Below are 21,784 nucleotides of genomic sequence, written 5' to 3'. Positions count from 1 at the left end.
TAGATTAGAACAATGCCTGGCATTAATAAAGGTCAGTTCTTACTAGCAATTGTTGAGAATTTCAAATATTGAGGCTTGTTGTGCAGACTATCATATATGCAGGTACTACGTAGTTTGGGATCTCTGAAGACAAGAACCAAAATTTGTATGATGTTGATACTAATAAAAGGGATACCAGACAGAACATGTAGTTCTTCCTATATGTAAGGCACAGTTCCAAGCACCTCACCTGTACCAACCTACCTAATCCTTTAACAATCCAGTGAGGCAGGTGCCCAGTCTTCCCAGCTTCCCTGATGACAGATGGCCTCTGCAGCTTAAATTGATTGATATGATGACAGGAGAGACTTGAGCCTGGGAATGCTGGGCCATGTTTGGGGCCAAGGTTTGGGGCTTTGCAAGCCTTTGCAGAAACCTCCTCCAGCAAGTCATGTACTTTCCGGGAAGTACATAATACCATAACGTGGCAGGCCAGGAAAATTCCCCGAGATTCTATCCATCAGACTCATCTCCATATTCACTGTGGTCCAAGCATTACCCAAGAGAGGCTCCGATTAGGGCTGAGGGGCATCGGGCCACCGGTAAAGCTTTGCCAGCAAGGCTCTGTCTGTTTGGACAAAGAAAATCCTTTAGCTTTGGTCAAATTGCTGATTACTCTCCCCAAACACAGCTACACCGAGTGCACAAAAAGGAGGATTTTCTAAGCTAGCCAACCTTTCCTGCAACTGAAAACAAGAAAGATGAGCTGCTAAGACCCTGGGTCAGGAAGCCGTGGGGGGATTTTTTAGATAGGGCTCAACCTTAGAGAGAAAATACTGAGTGAAGTGCTTGCTTCTCTGCTTCTGGGTAGCAGAAAGCTCTGCACTGGCTGCCGCTTTGGAGCCCCGCAGGATGCTCCAGGCTTGGAAAGCACTGTCCTTTTTATCCCTTACCATAAGGTGGCGCTCCAGGGCCTGCACTGGGAACTGGGTTGACCTGAGAGAGGACTCTTAGGACGGCCACCCAAACAAAAAGCCACTCCTCTTGTCCGGGTTTGCTTTACCTTTCTATGCTAATGAGATGTGGTCATTTTATTTCAAATGCGTAAATATTACTGTTTGCCAAGGATGTTTGCCTGAGTCTGGGACAGAAGACTGATGTTCAGGACCAAGAGGAGAGGGAAGAGAGAAGCAGGATGGGGAGGAGCAGAAAAGTTTGCTCTCTGGGACTGGCTTCCGCTCTCACTTGCTTGTTTATGCATTTTCTATGAACACGCTGCACTGCGGGTTTCTTTAGGCTGCGGCTCATCCAGACCCTGTCCTCTGGCCTCATTCAGGTGGGAGGCTATTCTGCTGTTTGCACCAAGGCCAGGGTGAGGGATTGCAGAAGCCCCAGGCTCTGGTTTGGTGTCTCTCATGTTTCCCATGCCTTGATGGAATCTCTTTCCTCCTGCTTATGATCTGATACCTTGTTTAATTGAGGGTCCAGATGCCCTTGAAGTTGAGATCTTCACCTTCATTTTGGTGAATGAGGACCGAATCCTGTCTCCGCCCAAGCCACCCCAACCCCTCCAAGTCCAGCAGGGACTCTGGGGTCTTATCAGAGCTGCAGAGAAGAGCTGAGGAGTTTTCTCCTTGAGCTATTCTTTTTATCTGTCGTGCTTCGGAGAGCGCAGCTCCTCCGGACCCACGGGTGCCCCTTGGATTTCCAGTTTCACTGAGTTACCCCCACTCTGCTCAGGGCTTTCTTAGGAGCCTGGAGACCTGGTTTGTAGTAAAAGCTCTGTGAATATCCGGTTCAGTGGATGGAGGGTCGGGTGGATGGGCGGATGAATGAATAATGAATCCCTCTGCTGTTGGGTGAAAGGGCTTTGTATGGTTTCATACCAGATGAGAAGGTGGAGAAATAAGAAAATTAAAGATCACATTGAATAGTTTCTGTCCTTAAGAAGCTTAGAGTCATATAATGAATTTAAGATACGCTGATAATTATTAAATGACTGTAAAAACTACTATTTATTGAACTTCTGCTATATACTAGGTTTATAGTTATATGATTTTCATTTATTTATAATATGTATCAGATTTCATTTAAGAGCATGTAAGTATAAGCTTTTCTATATAACTTATATATAAGCACATATAAATTATATATATTTACATGCTCTTAAATGAAGTCTAACATTTAATGCAGTGGCTACCACAGTGGTCTTCCAGGGATTCATTGTTCTCTTTCTCTTTCCCAGTGAAATTGTGAATTTTTTCAGTTTTTTCCCCACCCGTGTTCAGCTGATCCCTCCCAACAACATGGGTGGGTCCTGCTTAGCCTAGGCCAGTTATGGTCAGTCCAATCCTCTCACCAGTGTTTGGTTCCAGAGCTGGGTTTAAGACAGGTCATGCTCAGCCCTCCTCACATACTGTTATTGATCCAGAGCTGAATTCGTGACCTGAGTTGGTGCAGTCAATCTAAGGGAACAATGGCTTCCACCATCACTGAGTTGGAGGTGTTCAAAAAAGCAGCAGCAAACTCCAGTGGAGTCATTTGCCTTCTATGACAGCAAACCAACACTTAATTACAGTTTCAAACTATCCCAGTCAATCTGAAATTTCCTGATCAGCACTACTGAGGTCATTTGCATGATAAAATCCTGCCAGTCCATTCCTCCCCTCCCCGCCCCCCGCCCCCACAAAAGAAGCTGTCCTGGCAGCCTTTCTTCTGCTAATAACTTCTTGCTCCACTCTCCCGCCTGTATAAATCTCCATTTTGTACAACTTCTCTGAGCATTTCTCTACTTGCTAAAAATGATGTTGCCCAATTCGCGAATCACTTTAGAAAGCCAATTAGATCTCCAAATACATTTAGTTGAATTCATATTTTTAACAGAGAAAAGCTCACTCCCTTCTGCGGGGTAGGTGCAGAGTCCTGTAGCCGGTAGCTTTCTTACAACTAGAAGTGAATGGGCCTCAGGATGACACTAATTCTTAGACTGGCAGAGCAGCTAGATGGACACCATCTAGGTCCTTCATGACATCACTGAGTGGCTGGATCAACCAGTCTTGAAGCCCACCAGATGTCTGTTAAATGAACTGCATGAAAATATCTTTATTGTTTAAGCCAGAGAAAGTTGGTATCCAATTTTTAGTAACATTATTGCCTTTTTTAACAGATAAAAAGGAGACTAATGTTTAATGGCAGCATGAGCAAGAATAAAATCATAAGTGACAAAGCGAGGCCTGTAGCCTCAGAGAATCTGACTTTACAGTCCACATTCCAAGCCCTGAATTCAAGTCCAAGGTGTTGCCGCCCAATGAATAAAATGTAGAAAGCATTTGGGAGTTTGCCAGGTGAAGGGTCCCCACCAGTAAGATGGCAAACTTCCGGCTTCTCTTCGGGGGGGTTGGGGGGGGGTCCTCAGTTCCCGCCGGCGCCACCTGAAGCCCAATCACCAAGCTTTCAACCAGCTTTTACTGAAGGGTCCCCACCAGTAAGATGGCAAACTTCCGGCTTCTCTTCGGGGTCCTCAGTTCCCGCCGGCGCCACCTGAAGCCCAATCACCTCTCACCCCCCCTCCCAATCCCAGCACTTAGCCAACAGCCACCAGCCCCGTAGAAGTGACACCTCAATCAATTCATGCCCCCTCCTATATAACCCAGCACCTTTCCCTAATAAAGCGGAACTCTCCGGTGAATTGCTGCTATGTGTCGCTCCTTTCCTTTCACCAGGGACTTGGGGAAGAGAGATAGAAAAAGCTTGTAACTAAGGAAGGGAAGTATTAGAGAAAATGGAACAAGGTTCATTAATCCCATAGTATGTGTGGGAGCTTAGATCTGGCAACAGAGGGAAAAGTTGGTTAGGTACAAACTCCAGTGGAGAGGAACAGTTATTTTATAAACTTTGATAAATTTCACAGACCACAAAATTTGATATAAACTAAAATGATGCTTTTGCACATTTTCGGAGGGAACACCCTCTCCTTTTTATCTTCCTCCTTTCTCTTTCTTGTTGCTTGATCAGGGCAAGGGAAGAGATTATTTCCCTATTTAAAACCAAAAGGAAAAGCCCACATCCCCAATATTTCTTTAGTCCAGGATGAAGGACAAGATATGACAACAGATGACAACTTGATTTTAGCCTTGCTCCTGCCTGGAGTGGGACTTCCTTGGACCTTTGCCCAAAGTTGGATTTGCCTGTCACTTGAGATGTTGCAAAGAAGCTTTGTAAAACACTCTCAAGAAATTTGCTGATGGGGCAAATGAATGATGATGCAGTTGGGGCTGAAATTTGCTGAGCAATGAAGTAGTGTGAAGCTTTGATTGTGGGAAGCATCAGGAGAGTGACTTTCCTGAGAAGGTAACAGTTTTACTCAAGCAATAGGCTACAAAACATTACATTATTATTTTTAAAAGATTTAAAAAATGCAGACAGCTTGGATATACATTTCTCCAAAGATGATATACAAAAAGATCATGAGAAGATGCTCAAGATCCGCATTAGGGAAACCCCAGTCAAACCAACAGTGCAAAGCAACTTCACACTTGTTAGGATGGCTATAATAAAAAAAGGAAACTAAGTATTGGTGAGGAGGCGGAGAACTTGGAACACTTTCTCCTTGCTGGTAGGGATGTAATGTGGTACAGCTGCTGTGGACCTCAGCCATGGTTCTTCAAACAATTAGACCTACAGCTACCACCACCCAGCAATTCCATGGGTAGGGTATATTCTGCAAAGAATTCAAAATAGGGACTCAGATAGATGTATGCCAGTGTTTATTGCAGCATTATTCACAATAGCCAAAGTTTGGGAACCACCTGAATACCTATAAACAGATGAATGGGGAAACAAGAGGTGTTCTAGCCATACAAAGGAATATTACTCAGCCGTAAAAAAGGTGAGGTTCTGATACATGCTGCAACATAGATGAAAACATGCTGAAATAAAGCAACACAAAAGGACAAACTGTACAATTCTACTTGAATGAAATATCTAGGACTGGCAAATTCATACAGACAAAAAGCAGATTAGGGCTAGAGGATAGGAGGTTGAAGTCGTATTGCTTAGTGGATACTGTTTGTCTTCAGGGTGGTGAAAAAGTTTTGGTAATAGTGGTGAGCATTGTATAACATTGTGACTGTAATTAATAACATTTAAAGAAAAATATAGGAAAAGAAAAAGGTAGAAGAACCACAGAAGGAAATGAAACCACAAGACATAGAACACTCACTCATGTGCCCATAAGGTAGAATTAACAAATACTAGTGTTTTATCATGTTTACCTTAGGTATCTTATAAACAAAATAAAATATTGCTGATAAAGTTATTGCCCTGTAGCATATGTGATTACCGCCCCCTGCCACATGCCTGGGGCCAGTTTCTGAGTCCCCTTGCAGCCGCAGTGGACCGTTCTCCTGCATCCTGACAACTGCCACCTCTTTCAGGCTGATCTTTCAGCCTCCCTGGAGGAGGGCTTCCTCCAGTGGCAAGGGAGCTTGCTCAGCTTGCCTGTGGGGCAATCCCAAAGGGCCCAGGGATGCAGTGCCCGAGGCCAACCCTCCCGTCCCTGAGAGATGGGAGTCATCCTTGTGAATCAGTTCTGGGGCATGCTCTTGTGGGTCTTCAGAGGAGGGTCCTCAAGGAGAACGAACCTCAGTTACCCACAATAATAACCCTCATATGTATTAAGATATATACTGTGACAAAAAAAAGCTGACCGCTGTACTAGGGACCACCAAGATTTCAGAGGCCTAAGTATTGAAGTTTTCGTGAACTCTTGGAGTTTGAAAAGAGTGACCCATGAAAAACTAAAAGAAAAAGAAGAAGAAAACTGTTAGTTGAGTTAAAAGCGAGACAATTGGCATCTGAATTCTTGTTAAAGGACGAGCAAAATGTTTACTGTCCCTTTAATTTCTTTGGGCGCCAGGGGTTCCGGCCAGGATGCACATCACCTCCTCCCCCTCTTACCTTTGCATAATATCTCTTATGTTAATGAGGTGGACTCTGTTGAAATTCTGTCTCATGCCTCTCTCTTTGTGGACAGAGAAACATTTGTATGACTTGGGCTCTTTGGAACATTATCTCCTACTAGTAGGAGTTAGATCTTCCCCGGTCTAGATCCACATTCTGGCTCACATAAGACTAATTTTTTATATCAAGGAGATTTATTGAATCTTTTGTCAATACCACCTTACTGGCTTTTTTCCCTTCCCTGTCTCCCCTTCCCACTATGCTTCCTGTAATCTCCACCCCAAAAAACCACCTGTGTCCAACTCTTTGTTTCAGCCTCTATTTTCAGAAGATCTCAAACTAGGGCAGCCTCTTCATCCTCATTCCCCTCTTCATTCATAGGAGGTGTTCACCTTCATGAAGTTGGTGCAAATGCTCCTCAACTACATTTTTTAAACATGTGGCTAATGCACCAAGAATATAACCTTTCAAGGGTTTTGAGTAAGTTTTATGAATGGCATCATCATGTGTGTACAGTTCTGCAACTTGCTTTTCTCACTCAATATGTTTTTGAACTTGCTCCGTATGATAATAGAGATGTAGTTTGTTATTTTTAACTACGGTGTGGAGTTTTAACTATTGTATGGCCTAGCCACATTTTATTTCATCAACCCCCATAATGAGCATTTATGCTTTTCCCATATGTTTGGCAAAAACGCAGCTCCCCACTTGCTCACTGTGCAATCTTTCATCAGTCACTTACCTTCTCAGAGCCTCCTTTGCTCATGTGTAAGATGGGGCTAGCTAGTACCTCTCTCATAGGAATATTTTGAGGATTCAGTGAGATAGCACATGGGAAGTGCATGGCACAGTGCCTAGTAAGTGCTCAGTAAGTGTTAGCGATTATCGTTATTCCAAAATCAAATAGGGATGATGACACAGCAAAAGTTCACTTCTCGCTCATGCTGCAGCAGCAGTAAGGTTTCCCCTTTTCCCTGGGAAACCTAGTGATCAATGAGGGATCAGTGAGAGTTTCAGGATGGTAGGAATCTTGTCTGTCTTATTCTCTGCCACAGTCCAGTGCCTGGCATACAGGACTAATAAAAGATGACTAAATGAAAGTGAAGTGTAGTAGTCACTGATGTTCACCAAATATTTTCATGAGAGCATCTAACTTCTCTGCTCCTTTGGGATTAAGTGTGACTTACTTTGGCAACTGAAATGCACGCAAAAGAGAGGTGGTCTGGGCAGTGACTTTATAAGCCAGTACTGGATGCACCATGTCCCTTTGACAGCTGTGGTAATCATGACAATCATGTCGAGAAAAAGCCTCCTTTGGTCTGAGTCCTTTCATAGCTATAATGAGCAGACACCTCTCCCACTCCCTGAATCACTGCCTTGCATTTTATATGTAGCATAGTCAAGAAATAAATTTTTGTTAAGTCAATGTGACCTTGGGGGTTACTTGTTACTGCACCCAGCTCCTCCTGACTGATACATATGCCTACAACTTAATGGAAATTTTGGAGTGTTACTAAAAAAATACAAAAGAAGCATCCCCCAGGTGTTGGCCCCTTTAAGGGCTCACTTTGGGAGTCAATATATATATTCTCTCCTTATGTTGTCACTTAAAAGGCACTTTTAGAATCACCTCAAGAAGCTCCTGCTCATTTATTTGCAAGTCCCTGGAACTAGTAAATCTTTATTCTTTGGGGAAGAATTTCATGTTTGCAAAGAGACTGCATCATAAGACTGCAGTCGGGTCTAGAGAGTAAGGTATGATTGGACAGGCTGGGGTCATTTTTGGTCTAAAACCAGAGGGGACTGTAAAGACATGGGATTTATTTTGCCTGCTCCATATTCAGGCCTGAAATTTGTAGTATTGGCCATCTGGTATTACACATTTCTTAGGTGCCAGACGTGGAGCTAGGCACATGCCTTACAAGAGTCCTTGGGTTTTTGGACCCTCACGGCACACGTGGGCTCAGGGAAGGGAAGTTGGTCCCTCGGTGCCCCCACAGTACAGCTATTAGGTGGACAGCTGGGATGCCCACAGGTTTATCTGACCCCAGCACTCTCACATTCAAGGGAAGAGAACCTGACTCTCTGCCACAAAGCAGAAGAAAGTGGGAACAGGAGTGTGCAGTGAGGTTTTAGTTCAGCTTTCTGTTCTTACCCCAGGGAGGCCGTGTCTCACAGAGGCCAGAGCTCAGTCTTTGATCCCCTCCGCTTCCTTATCTGCAAGACAGAGTAATGATCGCCCCGTGGCCAGGTCATTGTGAGGAGCCGGTGAGCTGCCTGTAAAGCATTTAACACGGGGCTCTCCATACACTGTGGCTCCCCGTTAACCTCTCTGGGCCTTAACAACGCAGGTTACTTCTGTCCATTTGTACACCTTCTATGTACTAGAGGCAGCTAAGAGCATGAACTTGGGAGCCAGTCTGCCTGTGTTTGAATCCCATCCGCACTCCTCACGTAATCTTGTACAAGCCCTTTGACTTAAATTTTCACATCTGCAAAATGAGGGTATTGATTGTCCCTGCCTTACAGGCTCCCAGTGATAACCATGCAAGATAGATGCTGCTACCGCATTTTACAGAAAAGGAAACCCAGATAAGAGGGGACCCAGGATTTGAACTCAGATCTGTCTCACTCAAACGCCTCTGCGCACATCCTTAGGGCACACTGCTAAATACTTCTTTCCATCTACAGCTTCTTTTGGCATGGCAGAATATTCCAACTTCTCTGCTGCCTAATCTTACCCATTATTTGGCTTCCAAACAGCAGCTCACAGCCCCTGCTCCCCTTTTCTCTTTTATTAGTGTAGTAGGTGAAGCAATAGATCCCCTGCTCTAGCAATTGGGCTTGCACGTGTTTTTCTTGAGACCTGGAACTTGAATTTCTGCCTGTGTGCCTGCTGTAAGTCAATCTGTTTCTCCTTCAATTTATCACCACGTGGAATTATAAAAGTATAAAGAGTAAAAAATAATAAGAATGAATTGGAAATTCAATGGAGACTGCCTCCAGGTTAAGCTTAACCCACTGGCTAATTAAAGGGCTTATTTGTGGGCCAGGGAATCCATGGGCTTCTGGAAGGGAGTGCTTTGGGGGACGCTGGGATGTCGTTAGGGATATGTTACAGGGAGCCAGCTCTGGAGCCTGGAGTGGACAGTCTGGAGCCGCTCCCCCATCACTATGCAGTTTAAGGCAGACCATTTCCAGGCAGGTGAAAGTAAAGAAAACGGCTTAGGCTGCAAGAGGGGTAGTTTAGAAATGCCACCACACTGACCTGCAAACCTACAGGAGAGCTCTGGGACCGCGGCTCTTTGCAGAGTGGTCTGATAATGTTAGTTTCAACAGCAGCTAGGCTGGACCCTCGTGGATCTATTTACTGGGCCTTGGCAGCTTAAAGGGGAAGACGGGGAACAATAAGCTGAGAAGCTTTAAATTAAAAGTTAGACATTTTGCCATTTAATGTGAGGAAATGGATGTGAGGAAGTTTCTAAAACTCCAAGGTGAATTAATCATACAAATATAAGCAATGGATCCTTTTATCCCAAATTCTACTTAGAAGCCGCCATCTCCAAAGTTTGGCAGACTCTGTTCCCTCCCCTTGGGCCACTTATTGCAGTCTCATCTCCCCCTGCCTGATCCTATTTCATCTTTGTTCTTGCAACCAGGGCATTTGGACATGTGACCTCTAAGCTCTTTGAGTCCAGGAAGGTAAGCTGGCCTCTTAATGGCCCCAACCCAGAAGTGAAATGTGTTATTCTGGCTGACAGTCTATTGGCCCGAACGAGTCACAGAGTCCATCCTAACTGCAGAGGAAGCTGGGAAATGTAGGGGAGAACACACAATACTTGTCCAGGATTAACAGTCTATGCTAACTGAAAGTAAAGGAGTGACACACAGCAGCAATTCACCAGAGAGTTCCGCTTTATTAGGGAAAGGTGCTGGGTTATATAGGAAGGGGCATGAATTGATTGAGGTGTCACTTCTATGGGGCTGGTGGCTGTTGGCTAGGTGCTGGGATTGGGAGGGGGGCGAGAGGTGATTGGGCTTCAGGTGGCACTGGCGGGAACTGAGGACCCCGAAGAGAAGCTGGAAGTTTGCCATCTTACTGGTGGGGACCCTTCATTCCCCCCTTTCTCCTCTATGGGGTTGTGGACGTTGCTTTCTCTCTGGCTGCTTCCTGCTGAACGGGGACGGAGAAGGGAGTGAGGGCTTGAGAACCGGGAGGAAAGGGTTGATAGGACTCCCCACAGTAAGGATGAGTAGATGTGGACTTCTTCAGGTTGGAAATCAATGAAGGTTCCCTGTAACCATAGGTCGAGGACCTGTTGATTCCAATGGTGCCAAGAGGATATGGGTGTCAGGAGCTAGGCGTCTGCGGCCATTGTTTCCAGGAACAGTTTCCAGCGGAGAGAGGGGTCCATCTCAGCATGTGATGAGGAGGTCATGTGAGGGTGAGGGATCTTCTGTGGCCAGAAGCTGGTAGTTCCTGAGTAAAAACTGGTTGAAAGCTTGATTAGAGATTTTTCTGACTTGGGATTTGATGAACTTTATTATACAGGGTAAGAAGAGACAGGTGAGAAGAATGATTATTATGGGGCCTGCAATGGGCCAGAGCTAGGTGAGGAGTATCGTGCCCGCTTCCCGTGGGTCGAGTTGACGCGATCACAGGAGACCTGGTTCAGTTTCAATCAGCTTTAATTTCTTCTCACAGGTGGTGTTACAGAAAGATTGCAGCTGGCATGCAGGCAAGTATGAGTTAGAGCTCTTTTAGTTTCTCTCTAGCTTCTTCCTCTCGTCTCTGCAGGCTGGCTGGCTAGCTTCTGGTTCTGCTGGCTTCTCTCTCTGCTGGCTTCTCCTTCTGCTGGCTTCTCCTTCTTCCTACTACTAACTACCGCTATATATGTTTCCTAGACCAATCAAAGGGGAGAGCATGCATGACCTTTAACTCTATTGGCGACAGGGCGGAAATCATGCAGTGTGCACGATCACGGAACTACTTATAAGGTCTGGGAGGGGGTTTCTCCTACTCGGCAGAGCGGATGCGTGGGATGTGCCATTACCGGATGTGAGCGCCATCTTAGAAGGGCTGGGGTCCGACCTCGGCCGTGGCTCAGACCTCTACATCTCCCCCTTTTCTCTTAAACAAAAATGAAAAGAGGTGGGGTTTAAAGGGACTCTGCCTGTCTTAGGTCGTCAGAGGTCCTTTTGCATTCTTACCCGTCATTGGGTGACAGACATCTAATGGTCTGCTCCCTGTCTTAGGTCAACATGCATGGCCTTTGATCTTACCCGTCACTGGCTATGAGTCCAGCATCTCCAACCATTTTCTGGGGGAGGCACCCTCTTCTATGGTGGCCATGGCCTGAAGCAACACTCTCTTGTCATGCTGCTGCCTGAGCTGCATCGAGCATATCGTTCTGCCAAGCAGGAGGAGCCCCAAAACCATCAGTATTCCTAGGGTTGCTGTTCCCAACCAGGCCTTTACTAAATTAAATGCTGTATTAGCTAACTCTGCTATAGTTATAGTCTGTACTACATTGGAGCTAACATTCATTATTTCTAGCCTTAGCTGTGCGGTAAGTTCAAGCTCACTAGACCAATTTGTAGCTAATAGTTGTCCTAAGTGTCTAGACAGGTTGGCTGCTCGGGAAAGGTTATTAAAGGGGATGCTAGAAATGCAAAGTCTGGTATAGGAATGGATGCACCCGAGGTGCCAGGTTAGTGCTAATAAGTCTGTTTGTTCTTGCAACAAGTCCACTTGTTGGTTCACTAGGACGATGCCATTCTTCAAGTGTGTTCTGCGTCAGGGCTGTCGCAGTGTCCTTTGACAGACTATTCAATATCTTGGCTGTAGGGATGGAGATAGTCAGGGCTGCAGTGGCTGTGGCTGCGGTGGCTACTGAAGCTGCTACTGCAATAGCGATGGCTTGCTGAAACTCCAAAGTCTCTCCGATACCTAAGTAGTACCGGGATGTTTGCTTCTTGCTCCCTCACTGGCATAGGGATGTATGTTGGAACACACATTACCAGCATTATTGGGTACTTGTCCGTGTCCCAGCATTCTGTCAGGAAGCATTTACTCTGGTTGCAGTGGAGTTTTCCGTCTGAGACGCTCTCGTTGGTAATGAGAGGGAGTGATACTGGCCATGCTTTCACCATTCCCCATAATTCCCTCGTCTCTGCCATGGTTTGTGATGTGATTCCTTCCAGGATCAGGATCAGCACGGCTCTGTTCTCTGACTTCATGACTCTCGAGCTTGCGTGTCAGCCGTTCAGGTACCCAGATGGGGTTTTTCTGGTACTGTGGAAAAACACAAACAGAGCCTCAGGTCCAGAGTAGTACTGGATCCGGGCCTTTCCATTTCCCTTCTAATACATCTTTCCATAGGATTTTTGGTAAATCTTTTAGCTGATTCTGCTGTGTATGGCATTCGGCGGCATTGCAGCCGTTTTTGTCCAATATTAAGAAATTTTTTATGAATAAAATAAGATTTAGTTTGTCTTTTGCAGATCTGAAGTCTTCCCCTATTCCCCCTTTTTGTTTATATAATGCATTCTTGAGGGTGAGGTGTGTGCGTCCTTGAGGGTTGTAGGGGACTGTACAAAATGAAGTGCATAATAGAGGTGCAAAAGTGCCTTTTAACATGTGGCTGGTTCCCCACCATTACCCCGAGGAATTAAGAACACACACAATCCGCTGATATTCAGGAAATATACATAATATTTATAACGAAAGATTGTATCTAGTATGGCAACGCTAACTCATATGGAAACGATTTAGTCTTCTTAGATCACACTTAATACTTTCTCACTTCCAAGCCTAATTTCAGCATTAATAATTTTAACAGAGGATTTTAACTTCCTCTTTTTTATTTACATTACTTTTCCCACTACTCCCCTAACTTTACATTAGTTTTAAGGCTATATATACAAATCCAAGTTAGGGAAAAAACAAAACAAAATTAATTATACTACCTTTTATACACAAAATTTTGACTCTGTATTCAATGTTTTTTAACTTTACATTTTAAAAGTTTTCTAATGGGGAATCTGCCTACTGAATGATTAAATAACATGGTGACATATACAATATTCAACCTAAAAAGACAAAACACAGAAGGGCACAACCATTGTCAGTTTTTAATTGTTTGGGTTTTCCCCAGGCTGAGAATGCCTGGAGGCAGTGAGAGATGACATCTCTAGATTTTTCTCCTGTATGGCAAGAGGCAAAAATGATGTCTGAACAGGTGTCTACAGACACATGGACATATTTCATCTTTCCAAATTCTGGGATATGAGTGACATCCATTTGCCAAATGTGGTTGGGGAATAATCCCTTGGGATTAACTCCTTTCTCTACAACTAGGTTTGTTCTCTTTTAGGCAGCTCTTAACCAGGCCCCATATGGGAAGCGTCCTAGCCGGGAGCGGTTCCATCTGATCTGCTTTGCACAGATCATCGCCTAGCCTTTCCCACAAAGGGGCAGTGATTTTTCCTTCATCTAGGAACCACTGAGCATGTCTCTCTACTGTGTGGAGGAAGGCTCTTGGGTTTTTGCTTTTAATGGGGTCCTGTTTGCTCTCAGGAGCGCCCTTTAAGGCTCCTCTGCTCTGAGTCTACCTACTGAATGATTAAATAACATGGTGACAAATATAATATTCAACCTAAAAAGACAAAACACAGAAGGGCACAAAACAGTAGTCTTTTCAATGTGACAAATTTTAAAACTTATTTTCAGTGATTTTCCCTTCATCTAAGAACCACTGCGCATGCTTCTCTACTGTGTGTAAGAAGGCTCTTGCTGTTTTCATTTTCAATGGGGTTCCATTTGCTCTCAGAAGCGCCCTTAAAGGCTCCTCTGCTCTGAGTCTAGACACTTCAGAGCCCATTTTTTACAGGGAGATTGGTAAATTTTAAGTGGGTAAGGGGTATTCTTGTCGCTATCCCATGAACTTTTATTGCATCCGTCGCTATCCCGCGAACTTTTATTGCATCCGTCGCTATCCCGCGAACTTTTATTGCTATCCCGCGAACTTTTATTGCATCCGTCGCTATCCCGCGAACTTTTATTGCTTCGTCGCTACCTCGCGAACTTTCACTGCTTCGTCGCTACCTCGCGAACTTTCACTGCTTCGTCGCTACCTCGCGAACTTTCACCGGCGTCCTTTCATTCCATACATGACAATACAAAACAGTACAACAAAGAACACTATGACAATAAGACAAGACGGGAACACCCACCACAGCTGCTCACTCTCGCCTTTTCTAACCCTACTTTTGTTTTGCTCGTTGGTCCACTCACCCTCCTCCTCTCCGGCGGCTTCTCTGGAACCGTTGCAGGGCAAGAAGCTCTACGTCGTCCACAGTCGCCAGCTCTGCCAGGTGGTTGTGTCTCACGAAGAAAGCTCTGACTTACGTGCGGAGCTCAGAGAGGTTCCCGGATTTCAGCATCAGCTATCGTGCCTGCTTCCCGTGGGTCGAGTCGATGCGATCACAGGAGACCTGGTTCAGTTTCAATCAGCTTTAATTTCTTCTCACAGGCGGTGTTACAGAAAGATTGCAGCTTGCACGCAGGCAAGTATGAGTTAGAGCTCTTTTAGTTTCTCTCTAGCTTCTTCCTCTCGTCTCTGCAGGCTGGCTTCTCTCTCTGCTGGCTTCTCCTTCTTCCTACTACTAACTACGGCTATATATATGTTTCCTAGACCAATCAAAGGGGAGAGCATGCGTGACCTTTAACTCTATTGGCGACAGGGCGGAAATCATGCAGTGTGCACGAGCACGGAACTACTTATAAGGTCTGGGAGGGGGATTCTCCTACTGGCAGAGCGGATGCGTGGGATGTGCCATTACCGGATGTGAGCGCCATCTTAGAAGGGCTGGGGTCCGACCTCGGCCACGGCTCGTACCTCTACAGAGAAGGGGGTTTGTTAGTATTGAAGAGAATGGGTTGGAATTGGAAGCAGAGTGGAGGCTGGAGGCAAGGTCAGTGAGTTTGGCGATATCAGTTTCTACAATGCCGGACTCGTTGATGTAATAGCAGCACTCTTCCTGGAGCAAGACGCAGGTGCCGCCCTTCTCAGCTGTAAGCAGATCTAGGGCCCACCGGTTTTGAAGGGTGACTTTAGCTAGCGAAGTGACCTGTCTTTGGAGAGAGGCTAGGGAATTGGCAGTGGATGTCAGGGCTCTCTCAAGTTTGGCATTGAAATCTCTAACTGCCCATAGAGAGTGACCCAAGGCTTCTCCCAAAAACCCTGCCCCAGTGGCTGAGGTGATCAAAGAGATACCGACCATGATGGGAAGGAAAGCAGCTCTTTTTGTGCGAGAGGGCAAGGGAGGTTGCAGCTCAAGAAATTCTGCCATGCTGTGAAGTGTAAGCTATGGGATTAGGATGATGAGAATGCAGGGTGTATTGGAGTTGAGAGGCAGTGAGTTGAAAAGACTGCCATTACACTAAAAGAAGTGTTCTGGTTGCATAAAAGTCTTAGAGCCGGAGGTAGGGGTGTAGATAGAGAGGCAGTGAAGTGCGCTGGAGGGGGGTGGAGTTGGGCTTACGCAGTGGTGGATGGTGAGATTATCTGTGTATTCTGGTTCCCAAAGGGGTATGTCTGCCAGGGGGCAAAGGGGTTGTCTTTCTGCATGGAAGGAGTAGTTGGAAATATTAAGGGGCACAGCGGCCAGCAGTGGGCGCTGTAGTGATGTGCACAAGAAACAATTGGTGGTGTTAAGGGTGTGGTTGAGAAAGATGGTGGTGTCCTGAATGAGCTGTAACGAAAAGTAGGAGAAATGGGAAGAGGGGCGGGGATAAGAAGATGAAGAGGCGCTGTCAAGAGTTTGGATAATGACTTTTTCGGAATGTCTGATATCTGATGCAACTTGAGAGATCTGGGAATGAGAGGGAACATACTTTCGAGAGATATGAAGGGTACTGTGGGGGGTCAAGGACTTCCCGTAGTAAACTGAGGCTGTGACTCTGGCAGCCCATCGAGAGTCCCAGGGATCTGGGATTGATAAGGAGAATGAGCCATTGGGATATTTCAAGAAACGGTTGGAGGAGTAACACTGTGGGTACTGGAAGTTACCCATGTAGTGAATGGCGCAAGACCAGTAGGGACATCTCCTGTAGGTGTCTGGCCATTGCCTTCATTAGGCTTGTTCTTGGTCATAGAGGAAGCAGAGGTAGGGAGAATAAGGGTAGCTGCTAGTGAACACTTCAGTGGAGGGAGGAAAGTGGAGGTATAAAGGCTCAGAGCAGCCTTTTAGAGGGCAGTCTGGTGTGGCAATGAGGGCAGTAACTTTTGTTTGATGCTGTGTGTAAGTCTGTCTGACTTTGAATCACCATACAAAGGAGGCTGGGGTGGTGGGGAAGACAATAGGAATGAGGGAAAAAAAGCGAGAGAGCAGTAAAGGAGGAAAAAGTCATGATTCGGGTATGGATGGCAAAGGAGGTGAATGGGATTTTGGAGGAAAGAGGAGAGTAAGGTCAGGAGTCTGGAGGGAGGGAGAGTCTCTAAACTTTTGTAGGTTAAGAGATCTTTTAGGTGATGTGGGACAGAATGGTAAGGGGCGCCCTGAATGTCAGTTTATGAGCTTCCTTCTGCAAGAGCTGTCTAGCAGCTAATGCTCATAGGCAGGGGGCCCATCTCCGAACTTTGGGGTCTAATTGCTTGGAGATAAGCTACTGGGGCAAAGGATGGGCCATAATGTTGGCCTAGGACTCCTAGAGCTTGACTGGACCTCTCATGAATGTATAATGAGAAGGGCTTTGACAAATCAGGAAGATGGAGAGCTGGGGCTTCCACAAGAGCTTGACGGAGCTTAATGAAGGAGTGTCGGGGTGAGGAGGATAATGGTTCTTTAGGGGGGCCCTTGCTGAGGTCGTATAGGGGTCTTGCCAACAGGGAGAAGTTAGGGATCTATGCTCTAAAATATCTAGCCAGGCCTAGAAAGGAAAGGATTTCTGTCTTGGTTTTGGGAATGGGCAGGTCAGAGAGGAGCCATTTTCTGTCTAAGGTAATGGACTTTCTTTGTTGAGATAGAAGGAATCTGAGGTAAGTGACAGGAGGGGAAGAGATTTGAGCTTTGACGAGGGATACTCGGTAACTTCTAGAAGTTAGAAGGTTAAGTAGGGAGGCAGTGTCAAGTTGAGACTGTTCCCACGAGGGACTGCAGAGTAGAAGATTGTCTGTATTGTAATAAGGTAGACTTGGAGTGATCATGATGAAACTGTTTGAGGTCCTGAGCTAGGACCTGTCTAAAAATATGGGGACTATCTTGGCCAAGTGAGTTGTTCAGAATGTCTTGTGTATGGGTCCGTTCAGGTGAAGATGAAAAAATCTTGGGAGCAGGGGTCTAGAGGGATAGAAAAATGGGACCTTGAGATCTAGGACTGAGAAGTGGGATGCTGAGGCAGGGATCTGCGATAAAAGGCTGTTTGGATTTGGAACTAAGGGATGGATAGGGACAACGGCTATGTTGATGAGGTGAAGGTCTTGGACGAGGCGGAAAGATCCGTTGGTTTTTTTAACAGCTAATATGTGGGTATTAAATGGGGAGTGAGTGGGTCTGAGGTAATTTTTAAGAGATCTTGAATGATGGGTTGGAGGCTTATGAGGGCTGAAGTGGTTAGGGGATATTGGGCCTGACAGATATACTGAGAGGGGTCACGTAATTTGATAGAGGCAGGAGGACATAGAGCCACGAAGGGGCTTGTAATGCCCCAAACTTTGGGATTTACAGGGTATATGAGGGCGGAACCAGAGCTTTCATTGGGTAGAGGGGGGTCGTCAGCTATGAGGGCCATCAGAAAGGGAGTACTGGGGGCTGTGGGAGTGGATATAGTTATGGAAAAGTGGAGGAGAGAAAGGATGTGCCGTCTTAGTAAAGGAATGAGACACTGAGGCATAACCAGGAAGGAGTGGGAGAAAGGTATGGGATTGTCTTGGATTGTGCATAAAAGGGGGGTGGTTAATGGGAAAATCTGTTTACCTCGTACCCCAACTATAGGAGTAATGGCTGGCGTAGTAAGGCCCCGGTATTCTCGCAAGACTGAGAAGGTGGCTCCTGTATCTAGGAGGAAGGAGATGGAGCGACCGTCTACTGTTAAAGTAACCCTGGGCTCCTGTTTGGTGATGGAAATGGTCGGGCGAGAAGCTCCCAGGCCCCGTCAATCTTCTTCTGCCAGCCCCACTATGGTGGGCTTAGGATGGGGGTTGTTCGTCCAGCCTCCCCTTCAGGTGGTTGGGCAATCAGACCCCCAGTGGCCCTTTTTGTGGCATCTGGGGCATGGGGTGGTAGGAGATCTGGGGGAGGGGCACACCCTTGACCAATGTCCCTCTTTTCCACACTTGAAACAAGCTCCTGGGGGGGGCCTGTTTGTAGAGGGGCGCCCAGGTTGTGGTTTTATCAGCTGAGCCAACATTTGGAAATTTGCCTGATCAGCCTTTTGTTTATGGTGTTCTTTCTCCTCCTCCCGGTTATGGAAGACTTTAAAGGCCACTGTTAGGATCTCAGTCTGTGGGGTAGCGGGGCCCTGTTCTAACTTTTTGAGTTTAGCTTTAATGTCGGGGTAGCTTTGAGCTAGGAAGTATGTCATAAGGACATGTCTTCTGTCAGGCGTTTCTGGGTCCAGGCTGGTATATTGTAATAGAGCTTGAGTGAGTCTGTGTCTAAGAACTCGGAGGGGGTTTCATCTCTCTTTTGAATTATGTCTTGGAGCTTTTGAAAGTTGACTACTTTACAAGCTGCCTTTTTCAGACCTGCTATTAAGCAGGAGGCAAAAATATCTCAAAAGCGGAGACCCATGGCGGTGTTATAATTTCAGTGTGGGTCTTGTTCGGGGACAGCAGTGGGGCCAGGGAGATAGGTGGGGTCAGTCCTGTGGTTTTCGGTAGTGTGCATTTGGGCGCAGTCCCAAACTCATCTACGCTCTTCAGGGAGGAGAGTATTGGCCAGGAGCATGAAAATGTCACGATGTGTGAGGCTGTAAGTCTGAGGGGTCCATTGAAACTCCCTGATGTATGTTGTGGGATCAGTGGAAAAGGAACCTAGGCGTTTCTCTAGTTGGGCTAAATTTCCTAAAGAGAAAGGGACGTGAACACGCACGATGCCTTCGGATCCTGCTACTTCCTGGAGGGGGGCGATAATTTTGGGAGGCTCTCGGGACCAAGTCTGAGGGGGACTGAAGGGTTCTGGCTCAGTCTGTGCGGGGAAAACAGGTGATCCGGGCAAAGCCACAATAATTTTGGGAGGCCCTCGGGACCGAGTCTGAGGGGGCAAAGACGGAGGAGTCTCCTGGAACTTAGTTAGAGGGGGGCTGAAAGGCCCCCCTCTAACTAAGTTAGAGGAGGCGGGGAGGTGAGGGGGATGGAAAAGGAGGGGGTGAGGTGGGGGAGGAGATGGTGGTGTAGGGAGGGGAGGAGGGGGAAGGGAGAGGACGGGAGGCTTCTGTGGGGGCGGAGGCAGCGGTGGCGGAAGAGGTCGGGGGAGGAGCTGTTGTAGGAGAAGAAGGGGAAGGGAGAGGACGGGAGGCTTCCGCGGGGAAAGAGGCAGCCGCAGTGGAGGGTGGAGGGGGTTGTAGGAGGGGGAGGGGCCGAAGGGGGAAGCCTGTATGGCAGAGGCTCCTCGGCTGGGTCAAAGGTAATCGAAGAGGGACTGGGAGTGTGGGGAGGGGAGGGAGACGGCTTGCAGGCTAGGAGAACTTGGGAGGGGGTGGGGGAAGGAGGAGGCGGAAAGCTTCGATATAGGGAATCTCCTTCCATTTTTTCAGGCGCTGGCAGTAGTAAAAGAGATTGTGAGTGATGTTAGGATCAAGAGTTCCCCCTGTGGGCCATTGGTTGTTATTGTCTAGGGGGTATGTCGGCCAATCTTGGGAGCAATATTTACAGAGAAGTTTTGGTTTTATATCAGGCATCAGGGAGAGGGTAGCCAGATGCTTAAGCAGACATTCAAGAGGTGAACTTTCAGGGAGGGATGAGGAGGCTCCCATGGCTAAAGGACAGAGAAGGAGACAAACAGGGGAAGACGAACAGAGATCCTCGGACTGGAAGCAGACCGCAAGGAGACAAAGGGCATCCCCGATGATCCTTGGTGGTCTGCGGAAACTCGTATACGAGTCGGAATTTCTTAGGAAGTTTGGGTCGTCACCCAGACTTCCCTAAGAAGGCAGAGTGCCGGAGTCATGAGGTACCTAGCGCTAGGTATTTTCGGCAGACAGAACGGATTTTGGCGGATGGAACAGAAGGAGGAGGGGGGGAAAGGGAGCATTCTCATCCGCAAAGGAGTCACCTCGTTTATGGCTGTTGGAGGGGGGGCCTTAGGGCCTGCCGCAGCTGTGAAGGCCTGAGGCGGGGATTTATGGCTGCCGGAGGAGGGGCCTGAGGGTCCACCGCAGCCGTGAAGGCCTGAGGTGGGGAGAGTTTCCTCCTCATCCCCGAGCGTCAGGGCCTTGCCGGACGATCACGGTCAATGGCACTGCGATAGCTCGGGGAAGAGTGGCCCACTCTGGGGGGAAAACTTACCTAAAGGCCAGAGAGGAGTGGTGAATGTGATGAGCCAGCGCTGGAAAAAGAGGACGAGGGCAAGCTGCTGCTGGTGTCGGGGGAAGACGGGGCCCAGTTGGGGTGTCCTGTCTCCCGGGTTTGGGCACCAATGAAAGGAAAGGAGCGACACACAGCAGCAATTCACCGGAGAGTTCCGCTTTATTAGGGAAAGGTGCTGGGTTATATAGGAAGGGGCATGAATTGATTGAGGTGTCACTTCTATGGGACTGGTGGCTGTTGGCTAGGTGCTGGAATTGGGAGGGGGGTGAAAGGTGATTGGGCTTCAGGTTGCACTGGCGGGAACTGAGGACCCTCCCGCCCCCCAAGAGAAGCCGGAAGTTTGCCATCTTACTGGTGGGGGCCCTTCACTAACAGCCCCCAAGACTAATTTGAATGTCCTTCCTATGTGTTTTTAATCACCCAGTCATGGCATTTCTCTCTCTCTTTTTTTCTTTTTTTTTTGGTCATTGACTATTTAATAGTCCACCCAAGTCCCAAACCTATGAGCTCTTTGATACAAAGGCCTAGAACTCATTCCCCATTGCATCTTGATGGGGAGGAAGTTTTCCTCTACCCTTTTTAGGTTCTTCCAGATTGTCTAGGAATCAACTTGACACGAGACAGATTAACAGGAGAAAAACCAGAGTTTAATTATGTGCGCACGGAGGAGCACTAATGACATTGAGACTCAGAAATAACCAAGGCAGGCAGTTTTTATACTTCATAGACAGACAATAAACCTGTGAGGAATTGACAGGAGAAAGAACACATGTGTTCAGGAGCTTGTACCTCTGGGGAGATGAAATCCCAGGGCTAAATACCTTTAAAACAGAAATCAGTCAAAGGGAGAAATAAAGTTTAAAACCCCTTTATTGCTAAAAACTGCAGTCTGGACCGTCTCTTTCCTGCTCTGGCAGAAGCAGGCAAGACCTCCCCCTAATCTTGCAGGTTCAGATAAGCACTTGGTTGCCCAAGTAATTACCCACTGATATGGAGATGAACTACCATTCTCCACCTCTGGGGAATGCCTATTCATATGCATATGCTCTAAAGCCAGGCAAGATATTCTGGAAATATTACAATTTTACCCACAGAGCTCTAATTAGTAGGGAATTTTAGTCAGAATTTGGGCTAGGGTAGTACATTAGTAAAAAGTAACAAGGTTTGTTTATACAGACTTATTGGGTCTGAATGGCCTCTGAGGTGATAAGGATGTCTGTTTATCTCCTGTAGGGGGAGGGTACCTTTCACATGGGAAATTTATTTCCTGGTCTCTGGAGCCAAGGGAGGTCAAAATATTCTTGCAGTGGCTA

General features: G+C 46.8%; 1 protein-coding gene across 1 annotated transcript in view; it reads right to left on the bottom strand.

Moving 5' to 3' along the window:
• Positions 1 to 11,158, bottom strand: part of LOC108402988 (uncharacterized) — an 87,778-nt gene extending 76,620 nt beyond the window's left edge. Inside the window, exon 1 of the mRNA XM_073214271.1 lies at positions 11,152 to 11,158. Coding sequence (XP_073070372.1) covers positions 11,152 to 11,158 — 7 coding nt within the window. The remainder of the gene's footprint in view (positions 1 to 11,151) is intronic.
• Between the last annotated feature and the right edge of the window lie 10,626 nt (positions 11,159 to 21,784).

Source organism: Manis javanica, chromosome 10 (assembly GCF_040802235.1).
Source record: "Manis javanica isolate MJ-LG chromosome 10, MJ_LKY, whole genome shotgun sequence".
NCBI classification, from domain to species: Eukaryota; Metazoa; Chordata; class Mammalia; order Pholidota; family Manidae; genus Manis; species Manis javanica.
This window is presented reverse-complemented; position numbering and strand designations above follow the sequence as displayed.